Source organism: Festucalex cinctus, chromosome 18 (genome assembly GCF_051991245.1).
Source record: "Festucalex cinctus isolate MCC-2025b chromosome 18, RoL_Fcin_1.0, whole genome shotgun sequence".
Taxonomy (NCBI): Eukaryota; Metazoa; Chordata; class Actinopteri; order Syngnathiformes; family Syngnathidae; genus Festucalex; species Festucalex cinctus.
Window position 1 is genome coordinate 14267461 of NC_135428.1, and position 21397 is coordinate 14288857.

A 21397-nucleotide genomic window follows, 5' to 3' on the forward strand; every position below is an offset into this window, starting at 1 on the left:
AAAATAGCATTTCTGTATGAACAATTGTATGTTTGTGTTAACAAATGATTCCCTCAACGTTTGTATCTAGGCAAGTGGATGTTTGGTGTGACAGCTGTTAGTAAATAAGACCTTGTCTTCTGCATTCAGAATCTGCTCTATGCAATTTCTCCACTTTCTCTAAGCTAAAAGTCCAACCTGAAATTCTTCATCCTCCAATGGTAGTAGCAAAACTGTAACAGAGACAAGATGATATCCGTAGTCACTTTATTTTTTCCATGTCGGTATAAATGCAATGCAAGTTGAATTTTACAGCTTCGAAGGTGGCATCAGACCTATAACCTAAAAGTTCAGTCGCCACTTTCACACTCATTTTTTCATTTTACCATTCTGTACAAATGAGTATCAACATGGACCAAGTCTTCATTTTTCACCTTTGGCGAGTCTCTTCGGTCTCACTGTGTGGGTTTTTTGCCTTCATTTTTCTTTTCGTTGTGCATGTGTGAGTACTTTTGACATGAAAGCAGAAACAAGCCGCCTACGCAGCAATCTCTTCATTGGATACAATATAAAATGTCCGATCAACACGTCTTGTCGGCGAAACGAGTTGGCAGCCTGCGGCACAGAGTTCAAAGGCGCCGATCGAAGAAGACACTGCGGAGCGTCCGTTACAATCCGAGAAAGTTTTTTTGATTTTTTTTCCCCAGTGAGAGTTCTCCCAAACATTTGGACCGGCGCTTTAAAAGAGAGCAAACTTCTTCGGAGGGTCTTCGGGGACCAGCCGTCCCGCTCCGGGACCACCTGGGAACAGACGCCGCTGTTAATTCCGGGGATTTTGTCCTGTATGCACTCGCTAGATAATGTTAACCTCATGTTACTTTTCACAAGTTTGCTTCAGAAGAATGGGTGATGATTTTTTGATTTCCCAAAGTAGTGACACCGGCGCCTTCTTTCTTGGCGTCAAATGCTACTGTTTTGGGCTAGCTAAAAGAGTCCAAATAGACTCAGCAGGGGACGTGTTTATTTGAGGTAGGCGTTTATTTTAGCTTAAATAGATGACACACCCAATAACTAATACAGGCATGATGGCTATAAAAGTAGAGTAGAAGTTATTTGGGGAAATAAGTTACACATTTGTTGCCATTTTTGTTAAACTGAGGGGCAAAATGAGGCATTTATTTGAGGGAGGCGCTTATTTGTTAGAAGTGGATGGATTTTATTTGAGAGAGGCATTTAATTGTTGCACCTGGTAACAAATATGGGACCGGGGGTCAGTTATTTGAGGATTATTTTTTTTTAAGTCAAAGTTAAAGCATTAAATAATTAATTAATCACAAAAAATGATCACATTAATCATGTATTACCGCAGATTAATCACACTATTTATTTTGACCGAAGATGATCCTTTAGCTGACAGCGAATGGTTATGTTAAAGGTAGCACAGGTTGTCTTTGAGCAATAAACATAACGACTGTACATGCATTCAAGTAAAGCATTTAATAAATGTTGCGTATGACATTCAAAATATTCATGTCAAACTATTTTTTTTCCCATTTTAAATGATGTAAGAAATTAACTGATTAGAAATAGAGGAGAATGAGCGTGTGGAGTGCATAAATAAATAAATGAAAAAACACAAAGGTGCTCTTTACATTTGGCAGGCAAAAAAAATATTATAAAAAAGCTTTTTTAAATGAAGCGATTAATCGTGATTAATCCAAATTCTAACATGGTTAAAAAATGTAATCGTTTGACAGCGCTAGTTTTTTTTTTGTAACAAAGAGCAAAGGGGAGTGGTTTCCTTTATTTTTGTTTCTTTTTAAAATCTCGAGTACCAATTTCTGGCTCAGCGACGTACCTTCATCTTGGTCTCAAGCTCTCATGGCGTGATTGGATTCTTGACGTCGTCATCGCCCGTTGGACCGAGCGGCCACCTCGCGGTGCCTTTTTCCACGACTGTTCGTCAAACAGTTCGTTATTCGGCCTTCGTTTTTTCCATCTGTGCAAAGACCAGCTTAGATCAGCTCACCGCTTTAACAATTTCAGGCATACGTTCCAGACCCAGTTCTATTTGTTTTTAATTACCATAACATCTACGCTAATCTTACATTAGCCTGTCTATGAGGTTCTACATTAGAGGTTAGCATTTAGCTACGGGACTTTTCATTAGGCCGAATAAGTCTCTCTTGTTTCATGTTAGTTTTACATAAACTTGAATTCCGAGGAAAGAAGTTGGTCTGGAACGTACTGTAAATGGGGGTTTACTGTAACACTGCACACACCATGCATGGGCGGCGTCAATCGGTGCCGTGGTTGAAGCGCTCGAGCACGGTGGCGTTGGTCCTCTCGAAGAGCCACTGCTGACTCAGCGAAGACGGCTCGCATGCGTTCATGAAGACGCGCCGCTCGCCGGGGCTGCTGTCCACGCAGCTGTTGCTCACCGGGTGGTACAAGCTCTTATCCTGAGGGTTCATTCAAAAAAATACATTCTACTACTACTAGCAACCTTTTAGTGGATCTCTTAGTGCACCTTTCGGTAGCGCCACAGTTGGTTTCCTTTCATGCCGTGGCAGTCGTAGAGAGTGACGAGGCTTCGGTGGGAGACAGCATCAAGGCACACCTTCCTGGTGTGCACCGGGTCACCCACGCGGATGTCCTCGCGCCAACCCAGCGTTAACACCTGCGCGTCCAAAGCCAATTTTAGCGGCAAATCGAGGAAAGCCAGATTTCGGCGCAGACGGATCGAGTCGAGCGGCTGACCTGTCCGTGACTCCAGGCCACGTCGCCGCGGCTTTTGGCGCAGTTTTCCAAGCGCACCGGGCTGCCCGACACAAAATGTTTGACTTCCATGCACATGCCGCTGCCCGCGTTGCGGATCTGCCGGGGGAGCAAAATGAGAAAACAGGAAGACGGTATCGTATCTTATCCAAGGACAGTGCTACAAGGCTATGGTTAGTTCGTGACATTAAACCGGCAAAGTCTTCACTGTATAACGCAAGGGTCGGCAACCTTTACTGTCAAAAGAGCCATTTTAGGCCAAATAAATCACCAAAAATCTGTCTGGAGCCACAAAACATTTGCAAATTGTGATAAAGGAAACAGTGTGCTAGTGTTAGTCTAATGTGCTGAGGGCCCAAAACGGTGCTAATTTGAGCTATACCATAAGAAAAATATGCAGCATCCATGAGATTCATTTTCTTCTAGCTTTAATCTTCCGTTTCGGGATTATTTTGTTTTTTTTTGTTGTTTTTTTTTACATTTTTGACAATTTTATGGACATATGGTAATTTCTGCCTCTTCCTCATTTTTGGGCCATTTTATGGCATTTTATTTATTTTTTTACTTTTTTCTGCCTTTTTTCCCCCAATCAACTTTTGATATTTTTTCGGCAATTTTTTTTTAAACATTTTATGGTAATTTTCAGGATTCCTTCCTGTTTTTGAACAATTTATAAATACTTTTTGAACATTTTATTTCCTGCCTTTTCTTAAATCAAGTTTCAGATTTTTCTTTTTTTGCGAATGTTGTGGACATTTTATGGTAATTTTCGTAATTTCGTCTTTTTTTGCGGACATTTTACGGTTACTTTTACTACATTTTGTTTTCCGCCTTTTTAAAAATCAATTCTCTAACTGGGTAATTTCATGGACATTTTATGGTAATTTTCTGCTTTTCCTCTTCCCTTTTAGATATTTTAAAGTAAGTAAAAAATAAAAAAAAATCATCTACCTTTTGTTTCAACTTAAGAATTTGGACTGGCATTTTTTGAATATTTAATTTAAATTGTTTTATCTAAATAATTAATTAATTAGGGAATATTTTATCTGCCATTGGCTGACGACCAGTTGTGGGTGTACCCCGCCTACTGCCCATAGCCAGCACCCCCTTGTGAGGAGCAAGCGGTTCAGAAAATGGATGGATGGAAGAATATTTTACCTAAAAATAAAGATACTACTGATTCTACTGTTTTTTTTTGTTGTTGTTTTTTTTTTTTAAGAGAGCCTCAGAGAGGGACTAAAGAGCCACATGTGGCTCCAGACCCGCAGGTTGCAGACCCCTGGTATAGCGGAATGGAGTTAAGACCACCCTACCTCGCCCCAGGCAGCGGCGGGGGGCTCCACGGGCGGGTAGTGCTCGGGCAGATCCCAGGCCACCTCGCTCATGAACCACTTGAAGTTCTTGCACGCCAGGCGGCTCCTCAGCTCCTTCTGCGCCGTCATGTCGCCCGCCGACAGGTGGCGGTACTCGGGCCGCCGCCGGTACACGTACTCGGCGTACTCGTCCATCCACACCTCGGCCACGCGCTTCAGGTTCTGGAAGAAGCGGGACACGGCGCTGGTTACAGCGGCAGAGTTCGTGGAAACCTGTGAAGCGTTTACCTTGGCTAAGCTGATCCCGCCGGGGACCTTGTAGGGGACGTACTTCCTGTAGATGTGTCCCACCCTGGAGCACGGGATGTCCTCCATGCGGCCGCCGCACATCCACAACTGCCGAGAGACACCCGTGCATGAGCATCCAGGTTGTGAGCGGAAGATTTAGGCTTTCTCAATAGGGGTTTAATCCTGGGTTAGGGTTTCAAAACAGAGTTATGACGTCAAATGTGGATCTCAAGCCTGGTTTAAGATTTGAAGTTAGGGGTTAGGTTTAATGATAATATTTTAAAGCATGTGTTGCGTGTTCAAAATAGGGTTTCATGCCTGTTTTAGAGTTTAAGGCAGAATTAGGGCTGGGGTTTCCAACCAGGGCTGGACTAGCCATCTGGCTTACAGGACAGATGCCCGGTGGGCTGGTGTCCTTTTGGGGCCGATGTCATGCTATTCAATTAATATTTGCCTCCATTTTAACCAGAGAGACCGACCCACAATTTAGAAGGACAATCCCATTCATCCATTAACAATTTAGAGATCAAACTGAACTAATACTCATCAGTGGTAGAGCTACATGGTAGCCAAGGGCGGTCAGGAATTGGGCTGGGGCGGCAGACCGAGGGCCGATTATTTGTGCCAGTCCAGTCCTGTTTACAATCCATGTTTTGGGTTTTAAATTATTGCTTTAAATTCAGCCTGGATTATAGTTTCAAGTTAGGGTTTGGGTTTTAAAGCAAGTGTTTCAGTTTAAAAATGGAGTTTCAAGCTTGGGTTATGATTTCGATTGAGGGTGGCACATTAGTGTTTCAATCCAGGGTTAAGGTTTTCATTTAAGGGTTTGGGTTCGAATTAGGGCAGGGGTGTCAAACACAAGGCCCGTGGGCCGGATCAGGCCCACAAAGGGGTTTAATCCGGCCCGCGAGATGATATTGTAAAGTTAAAAAAATAAAATAAAAAAAATTGTAATTTTAAAATTGTACTCAGTTTACCACAATCAAAATATATAAAATTTGCAATTTCACAAGCAGTCCTCAGATGAGCACTTCAACGGGGGAATCTTCATGGATGTCATTATTTTACATACAACTTAAGGTTATGGTTTGTTTAATTATTATTATTATTTTAAATCATAGACCGACATAAATTTATGAAATACGACACAAATTCAATTACTGTTAACACAAACGGGTATGACAAGGATTAGCGTTCTTAGAACATCATTAACTGCGCCACGGAATGCATTCTGGGAACAATATATATGCAAAAGAGGTTGATTTAACATATCTGGGCTGGTCCACGAAAATCTGCGTATAAATGACGCTAATCGTTTTTAAGTTATATACCGTTATTTTACCGATGTGGCCCACGGTAATATATTTTCCTCCATGCGGCCCCTGAGCTATTATGAGTTTGACACCCCTGAATTAGGGGTTCAAGTCTGGTTTGTGTGTTTCAAATTAGGGTGTCGAGCCAGTGTCAGGATTTCAAGTTAGAGTTTCTATGTAGAGTTTCAAGCCTCAATTGTTTTCAAGTTATGTTTTTGGTTTTCAAACTGCAGTTTCATGTCAGAATTTGGGTTTCAAATTAGGCTTTTTAATCCTAGGTTAAGGTTAAATTAAGATTTAAAATGTGGGTTCCAAGCCAGGGTTTGGATTTCGAATCAGCATACCAAGCTTGGGTTATGGTTTCAAGTTAGGGTTTCTATTTAAGTTTGGAATAACTGTGTTTTGAGCTTCAAGTCAAGTTTTGGATTTTGAATGAGGAGTTTTCAAGCCAGGCTGCAAATGGGATTTCAGCATGAGCAGTAACGGGCATGGCTGTGTTAACATTAGCACTGCACTGCACACGCACACGCTGGTGCATGAATAAAAGATGTCGCTGCAAGACAAACTCTGGGCTCAGAAAGCGGACTCGGTCTCGAGTCTCTGGTTGTGTTTGAGTCTATAAATAAAAGATCCAAGTATACAATGTCCACTCACTTCTTGTGCTATTCCAATAATAATAATAATAATAATAATAATAATAATAATGAATAGCATGACGTCTGGCAGCAGATCACGAATGGCAAGCAATTGCTTCCAGTTGTCACCCCTCCCACATGCGCTCGCCCGCATTGGCGGACACGCCCATTTATGTCGGAACGGACGCCCGATCGGACGTTACGTCACCTGCTTTAAATTAACAAACATGTTTAAAAAATTCTGTTTGTGTTTTGGGGCACTGGAACAGATTAATGGCATTTGTCCACTGAGAATTAGCGGATTGGATGCTATTATTAGCGGCTAATTGGCCGAGTATTCACGCACGACTGTTTCAAGCGGTGATGTCATCTGGCGGTGTGAGCCTGCAAGGCTCGGCGTTCTCATCGTCGGCACGCTGGAGAAATCTCTGAATGGAGGTCGTCGCGTTCAGAGCCAGCGACTGCATCTCGGGGTTTGTCGGGATTAGCCGCAAGCCCGCTAATCTCCTCACCTCAGGAGAACGTTAGCGAGCAGGCCTATCAGCTAATGGGGATCTTTATAAAAAAAAAAAAAAGAGCAAGCCAAATTGAATATCGCGGGGCTAAGTAGACTTAGGCGCTGCGCGCCCGGCGCTAGCTAAATGTTCGCACTTAATTGGCGACGGCGGGCTGATAAATCAACTCAAAAGAGCTTTTAACACATTTTGTCCAATACTTGAAAAAGCGCAATGTCAGGTTTACCTGTTTGACATTTATTAAACAACAAAAAGGAGAGAAGACACTCAGTTGGCAAGGAGAGAGGAGAGGAGCTGACTGATACAATTCGTGACTGCACTCTCTGAAAAAATCCCCTCCTCACCCTCACTTTTTATTTGGTTTCCACGCCCCTAGTTACAAAGGTGTTCCAACCCTAATAATGCAAATGCAAAACATAATTGGAACACAATGTACTTGTTTGTCTATGTGTGTAGGGGTGTGTGTGTGTGTGTGTGTGTCGGGACGATTGCTGAGGACATGTGTGGTCAAGTTTGCAATAATTTCTTAACAGAAAATAGGCAGCTTCAGCAGACTGGCTCTAACCATTCTGCTGCGTTAGATGTTCTGATTCTTATGCTTCTTGAGTCATCTTCTGTTCAGAGAACATATAGCTAGGCTTATTTTATAATTATTTCTACACTCGATTTGTGACATTTTAGGAAGAAGTGGCAAAAATGAGCAACTTCTGCGCCACATTATTTTTTTCCCCTGTTAGGCTTTCAAAGCAGGGTTTGGGCTATAAATAGGGCCGATCGATTATATTTTCAAAATAAGGACTTTTGTCCGATATAATCTTACTTTCTGGTTAAACAGTTAATGTTGCTCAGTTGATGTATTTATTTATTTTTTTTAAATAATCATCCATTTCGGTGGTTATCAGTACTTTTTTCCGACCAAATTTCGGAATTGTCATAGGCCTCAAAATTGTCCATGTCTGTAGTGCTAGTTTCAAGTCAGGGTTTGACTTTATAAATTAGAGTTCCAAGCTTGGGTTAGTTTTGTCTATCGATCAAGCGACAGGTCATAATTCCGCAGTGGATTTTACCTTGAAAGAGATTTCGTACTGCTCTCCTCCCCAGATCTCCAGGCCCGGGTCGTACCCTCCTAGCTCCCAGAACCACTTCCTATCCACGGCAAACAAACCGCCCGCCATCACCGGAGACCTGCGACACACAAACGCACACATTAACGCTCACAGCCCGATTGTTTAATCATCGTGCTCAGCATCTACAAAAACACGCACTCTGGCAAAAGATCTTAAAATCGCGTGTGAGCGTGCGAGTGCCGTGTTTCCTTTGGGGGCCGAGCGGGAGCGACTCTTGCCTCCAGATAGGAAGCAGCTTTGAAGAGTGTAGGAAGCAATTAACCCGCTGCGGCTTTTTGCCAGTCGCACACCTCGTTAGCTAGCTCTCGCCGTGGTGTTATTGTTTTCGCCCGCCGCTACACCTGAGACGCACAAATAAAGCAGGTGCTCACGCAACTTCGCTTCAAAGTCCCGCCAACTTCCTCAACTGGTTGCTGACGCTCGCTCAACTTGCCGCGTCTCGCTTGAACCCCCGCAGGATGCTAGCTTTAGCATTTAGTTGTAGCGACAAAGTCTGACAAAGTCGGAAAACGAAAATGTAACAAAGTTTTGGTTTCAAATTATGTTTGACTAGAGTGAGTGTCAAACAAGACAAATTAGGGCTTCAAGTCAGGTTTTGGGTGTCATAATGTGGCTTGGGTTTCTAAATTAGGGTTTTTGGACAGGGTTTAGGTTTCAATTTATGATTTCAAAAGAAGCTAAGACTTTAAAACAAGGGTTTGTGTTTCAGATTAGGGTTTCAAGCGTAGCTTAAGGTTTGAAACCTGTGTTTGGATTTCAAGTTTGTATTGCAATCCTGGGGTAGGGTTTGAAACCAGCGGTAAGGTTTCAAATTCATATTCCAAGCTTGTACGGATGCAGTTTCCACAAATGTCAATTTTCACACTTGCTTGTCTCTCCGTTTTTCATGCTCGGTTATCATAAACACACACAGCATCCTTTATATCCCACAAGCAGTTGCCGTGGTTACGCAGGTTTCATCAGGTGGGCGTCGGCGTCATCCGGCAGGTGCTCCGTTCTGGCCAAAGTGGTCCCCGAGGAGGCTCAATTAAAGGCACGAGTTGGCGCCGGCGATTTGCCGGCGGGGTCCCCGTGGCGACGCGTGCTTATGACAAAGCGGCGCTCATATCGGCTGACGACGACCGAGCGAGCCTGCATGGTTAGCCTGCTAGCGGCGCTGATACAAGCCTGTGTTGAATGAAACCAGTTGAGTTTCAAATTACGATTTTGTTTTTCAAATTAAGAGTTTTAAAGGAAGGGCTGGGGTTTCAATTCAAGGTTTCAAACCAGGCCAATATCTTGAAACAAGGTTTTGGATTTCAAATTCAGGTTTAAGATCAGGATGGGGTTTCAAAGCCTGTGTTAGGATTTGAAATTCGGGCTTGCGTATCAAATTAGAGTGCCAAGATAAGGTTAAGGTTTCAAATTAGGGTTCCAAGGCTGGGTTTGGGTTTAAATTAGGGTTAAGTGTAAGGGTTAAGAATTACTGTTTCAATCTTAGGTTTAGTTTTCAAATCAGGTTTTTAAGCCTGGTTAAAGGTTTAGGTCTTAAATTAGGGTTTGGAAATTGGGTTTGAGTTTCAAATAACATTTGTGGTTAGTTTTCACACTTGTATGACCGTTAAATGGAAAATATTTAGTGAATTTCTTTTTGCATTTTTCCTGTGCGCACACATTGTGTAAAAATCAAGTCAATGTTTTCCCGTTTCAATACCAACTTCGGCTGCACTGTACGCCTGCTGCAATGTGAACCATCCTCCCCCCTCAAGCCTGCATCCTTGTGTCAGGGGACTTATTTCCCAGGCGTCAATAGGACAGAAAAGGCGACATTTTTATCAGAGTGACCTTGTCTCGTTGTCAGCCGGCGCTTGACGTTTGCGCCGGGGCGACCACAGCTGTCACGCTGTCCGCTTTTCAGCTCCAGATAATAATAAATAAATAAAAAAGCCCAGAAATGGCTCAAAAGTGCACATTGGAAAGGTTATCGTCGGGCGCCGTTTTCCGATTCAATTTCATACGAAATGCGTCGCTCACTCGAAGGGCTCGCTGGGGTCGTCCGTCTGCAGCCGGGCGGGGATGGGGATGCGCTTGTAGTACATTTCCCAGTCGAAGGCCCCGCGCATGGCGTCGCCCGCCTGCGCGTCGTAGCCGAAGTTGTCGTGGTCGATCACGTCGATCATTGGGCACACCACCGTCTTCCGATTCTGGGCGATGCGGTCTGAGGAGAAGATGATAACGATGATGCCAGGTCAGTGCAAATTTGCCGGATTGCTGGTGATTTTTTCTTTTTCTTTTTTTTTTTATTTAGAGTCTGCTACACATCCAATCAAGAAAAAAAAATTCTAATATCAAAGTCAAAGTAATCATGATTATCATTTTGGCCACAATGGTGCACCCCTTAATGGAATTTATTGGACGACTGGTCGCTCAAGATGCCATCTCCATATAACTTAGCCTTTTTTTTATCCTTCGGTCTTTGAACTTGTCACGATTGAGGTGTGGTGGTGGACCCAAATGCAGGGAAATAGGGCAAGAAGAGGTGAAGCCAAAGAGGGATTTAATAGAACAAAAACAAGGATGTAAACGAGGTACTGGTCATAAACAACAAACAAACTCCGGGAAGGCAAACAAGGCAAACTTGGGAGGGACTATGGGGCAAAAATGCGTCAGCATGTCAGGAGGAAATGACAATGAATCGACGCGGGCAGAGGGGAGACAAGAGACTAAATACACACACACAAATAGACACAGCTGGGCATTATACAAGTGGCAGAGGGTGCTGATTGGTTGTCACAAAGGGGGGCACACAAGGACAACAACCCAAAACACACATCATGACTGAAACGAAAAAAAAACAAGGTTAAGTTCAAACAAAACCCAAACTAACCCTAAACCATGACGTAAGTAAAAATAAAAATCAACCAAAACCCAACCCAAACCATGACAGTACTACACATGCTTCTGTGCTGCTGTTTTGGTTAGCAACAGAAGTGAGATGGTAACCCCATTTCGTTCCTCACCGAGTAGCGGAGGCAGCCAGTTGACGTTGGCCTCGCAGTGCGAGTCCAGGAAGGTGATGACTTGGGCCCTGGCGGCGGTGGCGCCGAGCAACCGGGTCCGGATCAGACCCTCCCTCTTCTTGGTCCTCAGGATGCGCACTTTGGGCAGCCGCTCCATGTACTCCTCCAGCGCTGCCTTCAGGTGCTCTGTGGGAAGGAAAGATAGGTTCCATTTGAACAACTGGATGAGGCCATTTTGACTGTTTTCAGCCACAACTGACCCCAGGTCAGACTTCGGACACCAGTGTAATGTTCCACGCTATAAAAAGTGACATTGCCGTGAAGGACAGCAGGGCGTAGCAGGGTCAAAGCAGTAAAGGGAGAAAGTCTCCTCTAAATCAAGGCGGGGAAAAAACTGAGCATTAAAGCCTGAGTGGCAAATTAATTCTCTCATGAGACGAGACCCTGGAAAGGGGAGGTAAAAGATCAGAGCGTTTAATTGTGATTGGTTCATTTTCCCCAAAAATAAATTGGAATATGGCTCAAAGTGTTTACCCAACACAAGGAGATGATTCATCACGCTAATGAGCTTGCAAAAAAACGGCGGCAAACACATTAGTCTCCATTAGATAGTCGGGCGGCGGATACGGCGGTCACTGAGCATCTTGGATGGTAAGTGGGGGGGGGGGGGGGGCTGGTAACAAGGTAGACAGGTAGGCAACAATGTATAGGCAGATAATAAGTTTAAGACAGTAGCTAGGTAAGAAACTACAGTACGTAGTCAAGTACAGTGTAACGTTGAGATAACCAAAACAGCAGCACCTACCGAGGTATACGTGTGGACAAAATACAGACCTACATGATTTGAATCAGTCATCGCATAGACAGCACGTCTACATCACTACTTTCCCGCCTGCAGATGCATGTGGTATTTCTTCAACAGGATTAACACAGGACACCCAGCGCGGGAACATTGAGATCAGAATTTATCTGCAGGGCGGCTGGCGTTACACCAAGAAGAGAGAAAAAAAAAATATATATATATATATATATATATATATATATATATATATATATATATATATATTCACTCTGCATTCAATTTTGTCTTTCATGAATGAAATGCATGCTCTATATTGGGTTGTAGTCAGGTGACAGGCTGAGCCAGGTTGCTTCATTGACTCCACCCCATTTGAAAGAGATCAATACTTTGTCAATGTTGCACAATCAAAAGGAAGCACTCACAGGTGGATCGTGTCTCCAATTTGTGTCTCCATAATCATCGCTATCATATCGACAGTCCGAAAACAAAAAACAAAAAAAACCTGCGGTCCTATTTTTAGACTCGCCTGCAGTCGCTCGATTTCATTGTGAGAATGTTTGCATTCCCACATATGTTATTGTGATTTTTATTCTCCACACCTTTTTGCCATGTAATAACTCCCACTATATACTTCCGATTTACAACGTTCAAAATTCAACTTGCTTCAAAAATTCACGCATCCCGGGGGAAAGATTGCCTGATTCCACATTACTTACAGTATTCGCACAATTTAATGTTAAATATCAACTTTTCCCGCGGCACGGTGGGCGAGTGGTTAGCACGTCCGCCTCCCAGTTCTGAGGACTCCGGTTCGAGTCCAGGCTCCAGCCATTCCTGGGTGGAGTTTGCATGTTCTCCCCGTGCCTGAGTGGGTCTTCTCTGGGTACTCCGGTCTCCTCCCACATTCCAAAGACATGCATGGCAGGTTAATTGGGCGCTCCAAATTGTCCCGAGGTGTGCTTGTGAGTGTGGATGGTTGTTCGTCTCTGTGTGCTCTGCGATTGGCTGGCAACCGGTCCAGGGTGTCCCCCGCCTACTGCCCAGAGCCAGCTGAAATTGGCGCCAGCACCCCCCACGACCCTTGTGAGGAATAAACGGTCAGGAAAATGGATGGATGGATCAACTTTTCCCCATTCATTTTCAATGGGACAGACAGTGAGCTTATTCTAAGTATCACTTTCCACGCCCACTTCCATACATATAACTTATCATCATCATTGCCAGGTGTCTGATCCTGCTCGGTAGCATAGTTGGTAAAGTGCATTGTCCAGTAACCAGGAGGTCATCATTTCATAATTTATCTCTCAATTTACTCCATAACCATTCCACATGCGTCCAAATTTTAGCAGTCAGCTTTCAGCATTCCCACACAATTTCTCTAGAAATTGCACTTAGTCTATTCATTAATACAATTTATGCTATCGCTATAACAAAAATGTAACGCCGCATTATAAAATTACAAAATATAAATATAAAAATATAAATATAAAAACATACAACATACAAAAATGAACTATTTTTAAAATGCAATGAAGCCAACAGACACACAAACTGTAGTCCCCATATGTTGACAAATGCCTTTAAGGGGTGTGGCCTAGTGAGTGACATCATGATCCATGATCCATGATCCTTGCGAGTGTTTTCATTTTGCAACAATGTCTTCTGAAAAATCAACCAAGTTGTGGCTCAGAACTGCTAAGGTGGGAAAAGTCAAGTACAAATATCTGAAAAACCTACATAACGACAATCCAAATGTGTCTTTCTTAAACTCTCTTGTCATGCAACATGTCAGTCAGTTACATAGTCAATTGTTTCATTTTATAAACGGACCATTTTTTCTGTAACATTGCAAAATTAAATTAAAAAAACTACTTAAATATTCAAACAATATTAATATTCCTCAGAAATTGTGTGCTTCAAAAAGTCTAAACTAAATGTTTTAAAATGTTAAAATTGAAGATATAATACACGTTTTTCATAGAAACGTATGCAAAGCGGAGTCAGTTGCCCGACAGATAAAATGTAAGCTGATGAGCCTTCTTTGACTGAAAACATCCGTACATTTTCCCGCCACTCTTATGAGGTGCTCCCCCTAGTGGCCTGACAAGTAATTGCTCAATAAGTAACGAATAATGGAGCCGTTGTAGTGGCTGCATGTAATACTTGCGCAGGTGTGTCGATAATCTATCCGGAGACCAAGTATCACGATTTATCGCGATATCGATATATCTTCACACTCCTAAAAACAATGCTAATTTTCGGACCAATGGAGTGATTGAATTATTTCCGGACACACAGGAATTACTGCTCTTACATAATGCCGAGGCGGGCGACCACGGCGTCAAGGGCTACGCGGCGGGTGTTGTTTACCGTGCGCGTCAACCCGCTCGCCCCGACACAAAGACATTCGAATCGATCGGCACCCGCTGACATCGGCTCTGCATCTCTCCCAAGCGCTGTAGCTCAATTATCTGCTTTTGTCACGTCGCCGCGCATGCCGCCCTCCCGCCTTCGCCGTCACACTGTGCCGAGCGCCATTACCTCATTATCGAAGCCACACACACACACGATGTTCTCGTACAGACTGATGAATAAACATGCCCAATGTTATGTTTTTTTGGGGTTTTTTTTCTGCAGCTGTCTCGCCGCTTTCCCGCCTCCTAAAGATCATTTCCCATCGCCGCAGCCGGCGTGGCTGAGGGCCGGTCCGAGTGTCTCTCGACAGCGGCTTGTCGGCACGGAAGCCCTCACGCCCACCACTAATGAAACCGTCTCGGAGGTGAAAATCAGTTCATCAAATGCTGATTGGTCATTTACAGGGCTAGAGGGACGACGTGCTTTATACGCTGACTGGGTCGTTACCCCCATTAAATAATCATGGTAATTAGCGGTTTCCGCTGTCAGTTCAAAGGTTTCAATTGCCGGTAAACAACCCCCACGCAGGCTCAGTCGTGGCACTGCCAGGAACACTGGGAAAAAGCTTTCTTCTGATCTCGTGAGACTTGAGAGTATATCTTGCCAGACTCCAGCATAGGTTACAGGACTCCTCTATATTCTGTGACACTTCAGCTGTTATATGTGACCACACTAGTCGAAACATGACATTCTGATTAATATTACATGTGTGGAATATGAGTTAAGCAGCAAAATGCAGCCGTTTTGAACCATCTCCGGAGGCGGCCATTTTGCTACTTGCTGTCGACTGAAGATGACATCACAGTTGCTCGGGTAACGACCAATCACAGCTAACCTGTTTTCTGAAGCTACGCTGTGATTTGTTGCGATGCCATTTTCACTCAACAGCAAGTGGCAAAATGGCCGCCTGGATTTTGCTGCTTAAATCATATTCCATGAATGCAGTATTAACCAGAATAGCATATTTAGACTACTGGAGCTGCATAGAACATATTATTGTCAATAATTTTTTCTTGGGTTGACTTGCCCTTTCAGTATGTCCATAATATGTCACAAGACTTCACCAAGAATTCACATATCCCGCTCACATACCTCTCCAGTCTTCTCGTGAGATGAAATGTAGAGCTGTGTATTAATGTGTGCTTGTTTGCTGGGGCTGGGGTTACGTTATGCATCCATTAGATGGTGCTGCACTAAATGCAATGTCAACAAAACAGTCAGATAGGTCAGTCAAACTTTATTAATAGATCACAAACCAGCTTTCTGACAACTCCATTCACTCCCAAAATGAATAAACAGCTGTTTTATTATTTTCTCTGAGGTCAAGTATTAGTATTAGCTAGTGATCCAAGATGGCGGGATCTTCTGCGCATGCGCGTCACCGATCGTGCAGGGTCACCAATAGCGTCTTGACAGCGAGACCTGTTGCGGCTCAATATTGATCCATATATAAGGCGCACTGGATTATAAGGCGCATGGTCAGCTTTTGAAAAAATTGAAGGCTTTTAGGTGCGCCTTATAGTGCGGAAAATACGGTAATTCTGTGCCAAGTCACTTCAACATGACCTATTTTGAAGGCTGAATGGCTTACGTGAGGCCATTTTGACCATGATTCGTCTTTGTCAAGTTCCAACTTAATTCACCTTTCTCAAAGTGTTGACTATGAAGGATGGCTGAGGTCGAAGAGCAAACAAGTGAGCTGTCAACCTTCAATCTTTTGAAAGCTCCTACTTAAATTTGCCAGCGCAGGAGGTTTATTGCTTTTTCGATGCTATCTGATCGAAGATAAGCGCGGTAGGTGAAGTCGCATCGACGACGTTCACTTATCGACCATCTACGTCTTCTCTCGCGGGTTTCTGGGTTCATTTTGGACACCTTGCGTGCGCCGTTCATCACTGCCAGAAGCTACGTGCGTATTTATTCAGCTGTGGCACACATGAGCTTCCCCCATGATGGAGGCCTGCCACGGGCAGATTGATGGCCCAATTGCTGCTCTGGCCCCGCCCCCGACGGGCTTTCACGTCCGCTGTCAGGGCTTTAATCCCCCGACCTTAGCAAATAAGCAGCGCCGGATGCATACGGGCGCAACTTTTACAAATTGAACGTCACATGCTTGTCCATGTGTCAAAACGGGCCGATGTCGACGCGGACTACTTTCGCGGCTTTCGCCGCGCTCGGCGCGGGAGGAGGATGACACTAATTGAGGCTGAGTGCTGAGATGCGTTTGTCAGACGCCTGCCAGGCCTCAAAGCGCACTTTCTCCAATGCCTCGCTACTTTTTGAAGAAGTGCAAAAAATTGTTTGTGCAGATTGATGCAATTATTCTGTGATCAATTCTCACAGTTTTACTTCTGGGATAAAAGTTGCGTGAAATTAGTTTCATGATAGACTGGACACTTGTGAGGTAAGCGAAGGTCTCGCGAGGGATGACGAAGTCTCACAGTAAAAGTCAAATGTATTATAAAATACGCTTAAGTCTCACAAAATGTGATGAAATTTTGCATTAAGTCTAAAAATAAGCCAAAGTCTTTCGCGGTGTTCTGAAATCCTGCAGGATATGCTCAAATCAAGCGAGATGTAAAGCTCAAGTTTCTCAAGATGAGACAAAATCTCGCGTGATTTCATTAAATGTTGAAGTCTTGCGGAATCTGCCGGAGTCTTGTGAGTCATAGTAAAGTCTCATGACGTATGCCGAAACCTCTGAACTACAGATTTATAAATTGGAAAGTTGGCTCTCAACTGGCAACTTAAGTAGAAATATATTATAGCATAACGCTGACTAAAGATTACAAGTTACAACCAGTTTTCATGCATGTACAAATACCTACAACTACCTCAGCATACAAGTTTTCAAGTTACGGCTTGGTCGATTTGGTCACTTTATGCTGCACCCAAAATTTGCATTACGGCTTTGAAAACATCGCCGATTGAGTGTAGTAAGAATAAAAGGAATAAAGGTACTGCAATGGCCTCACATGTGGGCAAAGTGAGGTCTCTATTTATTTTCATGAAATTCTGTCAATGACAAAACAAATGGTTTATACTTGGATATGATATCTCTCCATTAAGTTACCCTCAATTCCCAGTTAAATCCTATGAATTCCCACGGAAAATTCGGAATTTGTGTTACTTCCAAATTTCCCAGAGAAACTTTCCATGCACATTAACTCATTCACTGGCAGCCATTTTCACCGAAGCAACCCCCTTCGCTAGCGGCTGTTTTACTGGATTTTGACTGATTTTGCAAGGGCCACCGAATATTGTGTTCTATTGCTATAAAAACATGGAACCTACCAAAAGAAAGATTAGAGTCTCTTCTTTCATCAGGGGAAAAAAAAAAAAAAGTATTTTTCTATCCGTTTCCTATTTTGCAGCAATTAGCAGTAGAATATAGCTAAGTTTCATCATTATTCAGAAATCTGTTTAAACTGTGGGGAAATCAGCCTGTTTGATCTCTTATACTCTGCTGCCACCTGCTGGCCGTTTTTGTAGTAACTACCATTGCTTCAACAGTTCTCTGCAGTTCAGAGGCTGAATCAAAGCCTTTTGAATGCTCTAGCATAGAAAAACAAAAAAACGTATAAATACGTCTTTGAGGCACTTGAAACATTTAAAACAGAACGTATTTATACGCTTTTGGGAGCAAATGAGTTAACTGGAAATTTTCTGGTCTGCTCAAATCTCACTAGTTATCATCAAGGTCGTGCTAATTCGATTTAAAACGAAAACTGGGGGGCATTTGTTCATAGAAATTAACCACCCTGAGTGATAAATTTAGTGCAAGTGTTACTGCAACTACCTGCTTGGCTGCAGGGACATCGCCATGGCAACAGGTGAGAAGCAGATCCACACGGCTGTCCACAAAGTTGAAGTAGCCGACTAATTTGTACCTTTTGTCTGACAGTTTCGCTGCAAAACTGGTTTCCTTTCATATAACCACACAAAAGTATGCCGCAAATCAAGGTGGAATCAAGGGAAAAAGTCGGCCAGCAGAAGGCGAGCAACACGCCTGCCAGTCCTCCTCCTCCTCCTCGTACATTCTCTCCTATTAGTTGTGTTTGCGAAGTCACGCAACACGCCATGATGAAACACTTCTCTCCTCCGTAATGCGCTGCCTGCCTATTTATACTGGAAAGCCAGAAAGGAGCATTGATTTGCGTGGCATTCCGCATAGAAACACTTGGCTATGATAGCACCCGCCCTCCTCCTCCCTTCCCACAACCTCCCTCCATCTACCACTGACGTTCCTCAGGCAGTCTCTCATCCGCAGAGAAGCATCGATTGAAGCTCACGTTCCGCTTGGGTGTCTGAGGCTTAATTACAGTTGGAATGAGATCTAATCAAAGGGCAGCGGCCCTGAGAGAGAACATCACAGCCGACGGCCCGCAGGGGTTTGGCCTCAACCATGTCGCTCGGTAATGTTCTCGCTTCCGACCTGGCCTCGAGAATGTCGACAATGAAACGCAACACACACCAAAAAAAAACCAAAAAAAAAAACACAGATCAACTTGTGACGATCAAAACAAAACAAAAGGAAGTTTCAAAATTAGAGATGCTTGCATTTCATTGGACAGTGACAATAGGTAAATCACAATTGACTGTGTCCAATAAAAATGTATATGTTTTTTAAAACTCGTTCTTTGTTTCATTTTTTTAAACTCATTAAATGTGGGGTTACATGCTTTTTATTGGTGGCTAATGAAAAGCATACATCTTCATTTTTTGCTGCCAACCCGAAAAAAAAAGGGAAAAAAAAAGTGGTTTGAGAGCCATGATGTGTAATTATTTGATGTGGGCCAGTGAAACGCAGCGATGTGCAGATTTCTTTCTTTCTTTTTTTTTTTTTTTTAATTACCAAAAATAATTTTCTTCAGGTTTAAACTGCATCCAAAAAATAATGAATCCAAAACATGAAACATGACACCCCAAAAAACAAAAACAAAAAAAAAAAAAAACATTTAATTTGTATTTTGGTAAAAAGAAAAAAAAAATCACGGATTTCAAAATGATAATTTTCCCAAAACATATACATATAAAAAAAAAAAAAAAAAAAAAAAAAAAAAAAAAAAAAAAATTTGACTTTCTTTTTTGGTCGGATTTGTTTCGGCTTTTGTTTTGGCCGAAGGGAAATTTTTCAAAAATAGGAAAAATGTGGATGTACCTGCTTTTCATTGGACAGATGACTTGTACAGTAAATCAGGGAAAGAACGACCCCATTCATTTGAGCTAAAAAGCCAAAAACACTTGGCGATTACATGCTTTTCATTGATATGTAAATGACACTTGTTTAATGACGTGAGAACGAGCCAAGTGCCTCTTGTTTATGAGGCATTGCTTGCATTAGCTTTAGCCTAATGGAGTGTTTTAATGGGATGTTTTCTTTACCTAAATCAAACATGTCAAATTAAGCGTCGCCAGTTCCATTACAAAGGAAGAATGACCAGTATAGCATCCAACGACACTAAAGTTGCAGAGCTCTTGAGTTGGACCAAAATAGCGCTTACAGCTACGATACAGCAAACCTACCAAAAAGCCACCGCGTTCATATTTGGGCAAAACGTACAACCCCGCTAATGTCTCTCGGTGTAGCCTCCGCTGTACAGTCGCACGCTTCGCTCGTTCTGAGAGAAGCGGGAGTGGTTTAATTTCAGCCTCTGATTTGCGTTAAATGAGTCTGAGGTAGCGGAACATCTCATTACCGTGGAGACGGAAGGTAAACACATCCATCAACGAGGGATCGTGACAGAAATCGCTAATCGGCGAGGGGATGCATCAAGATGGCGACGAGACGGCGCGTCGCCGCGTACCTTTGTCGCTGAAGTCGTCCACCAGGATGATCTCGGCGACGAGCTGCGGCGGCGAGCGGTTGAGGACGCTGTGGACCGTCCTCAGCAGCGACGACCAGCCCTCGTTGTGGAACGGGATGATGACGCTGGTGTTGGGCAGCTTCTCGGCGTACAGCTTCTGTTTGCAGCTACAAACACAGATGTAAATATCATTACAATTGATCCTTGGAAGATTTGGAGGTAGTGGTTTGGTGGTGTGAATGAGGAAGGGTGCTTCTCTTTTCACATTTCTCAACAGATTTCAACGGCAGGAGGTTTTAAAAATTCAGGACACGCATTTCCACACACACACAAAAACGTTTAATTAAAAAAATGCTTGACACATGGACCTTCTCCTTCCACATTTCTTGGCCAATTAAACTGATAACATTCCCGAATCTCATAAATTGTCAGAGTAATACTCCTAAATTAAGAGATACTTTACACATTTGACCTCCTGATTATGCATTTCTGGACTGTTTCAAATCACTCTAACTTCAAGGTTCGCATAGATTCCAACAATTCAATGAAGCCAGATTTAGCTTTTCAGCATTCACGCGCAATTTCTACATCAAGTGCATTCTCGAGTTTGTCAAGCAGTGCACAGGTGAATACAGACACACGGCACTGTTAAACAGTCTTAAAAGTATTCAAAAGCATTTGTTTCAAATCATTCCAACTTCAACACTCGCAAAATTCAATGAAGTCAGCGTTAGCATTTCATCATTCACACGCAATTTCTACATAAAAAGTGCATTATTCGCGAGTTTGTCACAAAGTGCACAGGTAAATACAGACTGTACAACAGAACAGTCTTAAAAGTATCAATTCCTGGCACATCTGACATTGGCTCAGAATCTCGCACATTTGAAGAGTTGCGAGAAATATTGTTTATAACTTTGGAATTTTGAGTCATTCCAAAAGTAAAACTTGTTGACTTAATATGACAATTTGCTATCGTTAAGACACCTGGGCTGAAGTTGAACAGTTATGGCTTTACACTGGTCTGTAGATAGTCACCGACACACTTAGTACATCCGTGCAACCATTTTCGATACTACTTATCCTCATTAAGGTTACAGATAGACAATTTAGAATCTTAAATGAATATAACCATGTTTTTGGAAGTGTCAGGAAACTGATATTTGGGTTAAAAAATTGGACATGTCAATGAATTTTGCGCAGCATTCTGCAATTGTCAACAGTCGTTACACCCTTCCATCATCATGAATATGACAATATTTGGTCTGTGTTTCCATTATTCATCAGCGAAACTGAGAATGTTCGTTGGTACTGACTGATGATTACATTGACGGCCGAAAATTCATTTCCAGTAATGCGTAATCCGTCAGTTTACCATCATTCGTTACTCTTCAACAAATCGGCCGTCCGTCATTCACAGACCTTG

The 21397-nt window shown here is 42.9% G+C and overlaps 1 protein-coding gene across 3 annotated transcripts in view; it reads right to left on the reverse strand.

Moving 5' to 3' along the window:
* Positions 1-229: 229 nt before the first annotated feature.
* Positions 230-21397, reverse strand: part of LOC144005792 (polypeptide N-acetylgalactosaminyltransferase 10-like) — a 66869-nt gene continuing 45701 nt past the window's right edge. For 2 of the 3 annotated variants that reach the window (XR_013279655.1, XR_013279654.1), the window contains 11 exons: positions 19972-20138; positions 10948-11133; positions 9962-10145; positions 7889-8006; positions 4359-4466; positions 4071-4292; positions 2740-2856; positions 2510-2659; positions 2262-2441; positions 1838-1978; positions 230-780 (listed from right to left, as the gene is read on the reverse strand). Coding sequence is in view for 1 of the 3 variants with exons in the window: in XM_077504114.1 (XP_077360240.1) it covers positions 2277-2441; positions 2510-2659; positions 2740-2856; positions 4071-4292; positions 4359-4466; positions 7889-8006; positions 9962-10145; positions 10948-11133; positions 19972-20138 (1417 nt within the window). In the remaining 2 variants the exon portion in view is untranslated. Of the gene's footprint in view, positions 781-1837; positions 1979-2258; positions 2442-2509; positions 2660-2739; positions 2857-4070; positions 4293-4358; positions 4467-7888; positions 8007-9961; positions 10146-10947; positions 11134-19971; positions 20139-21397 lie in introns of those variants that run through there. The other variant, XM_077504114.1, reaches the window with a different exon arrangement.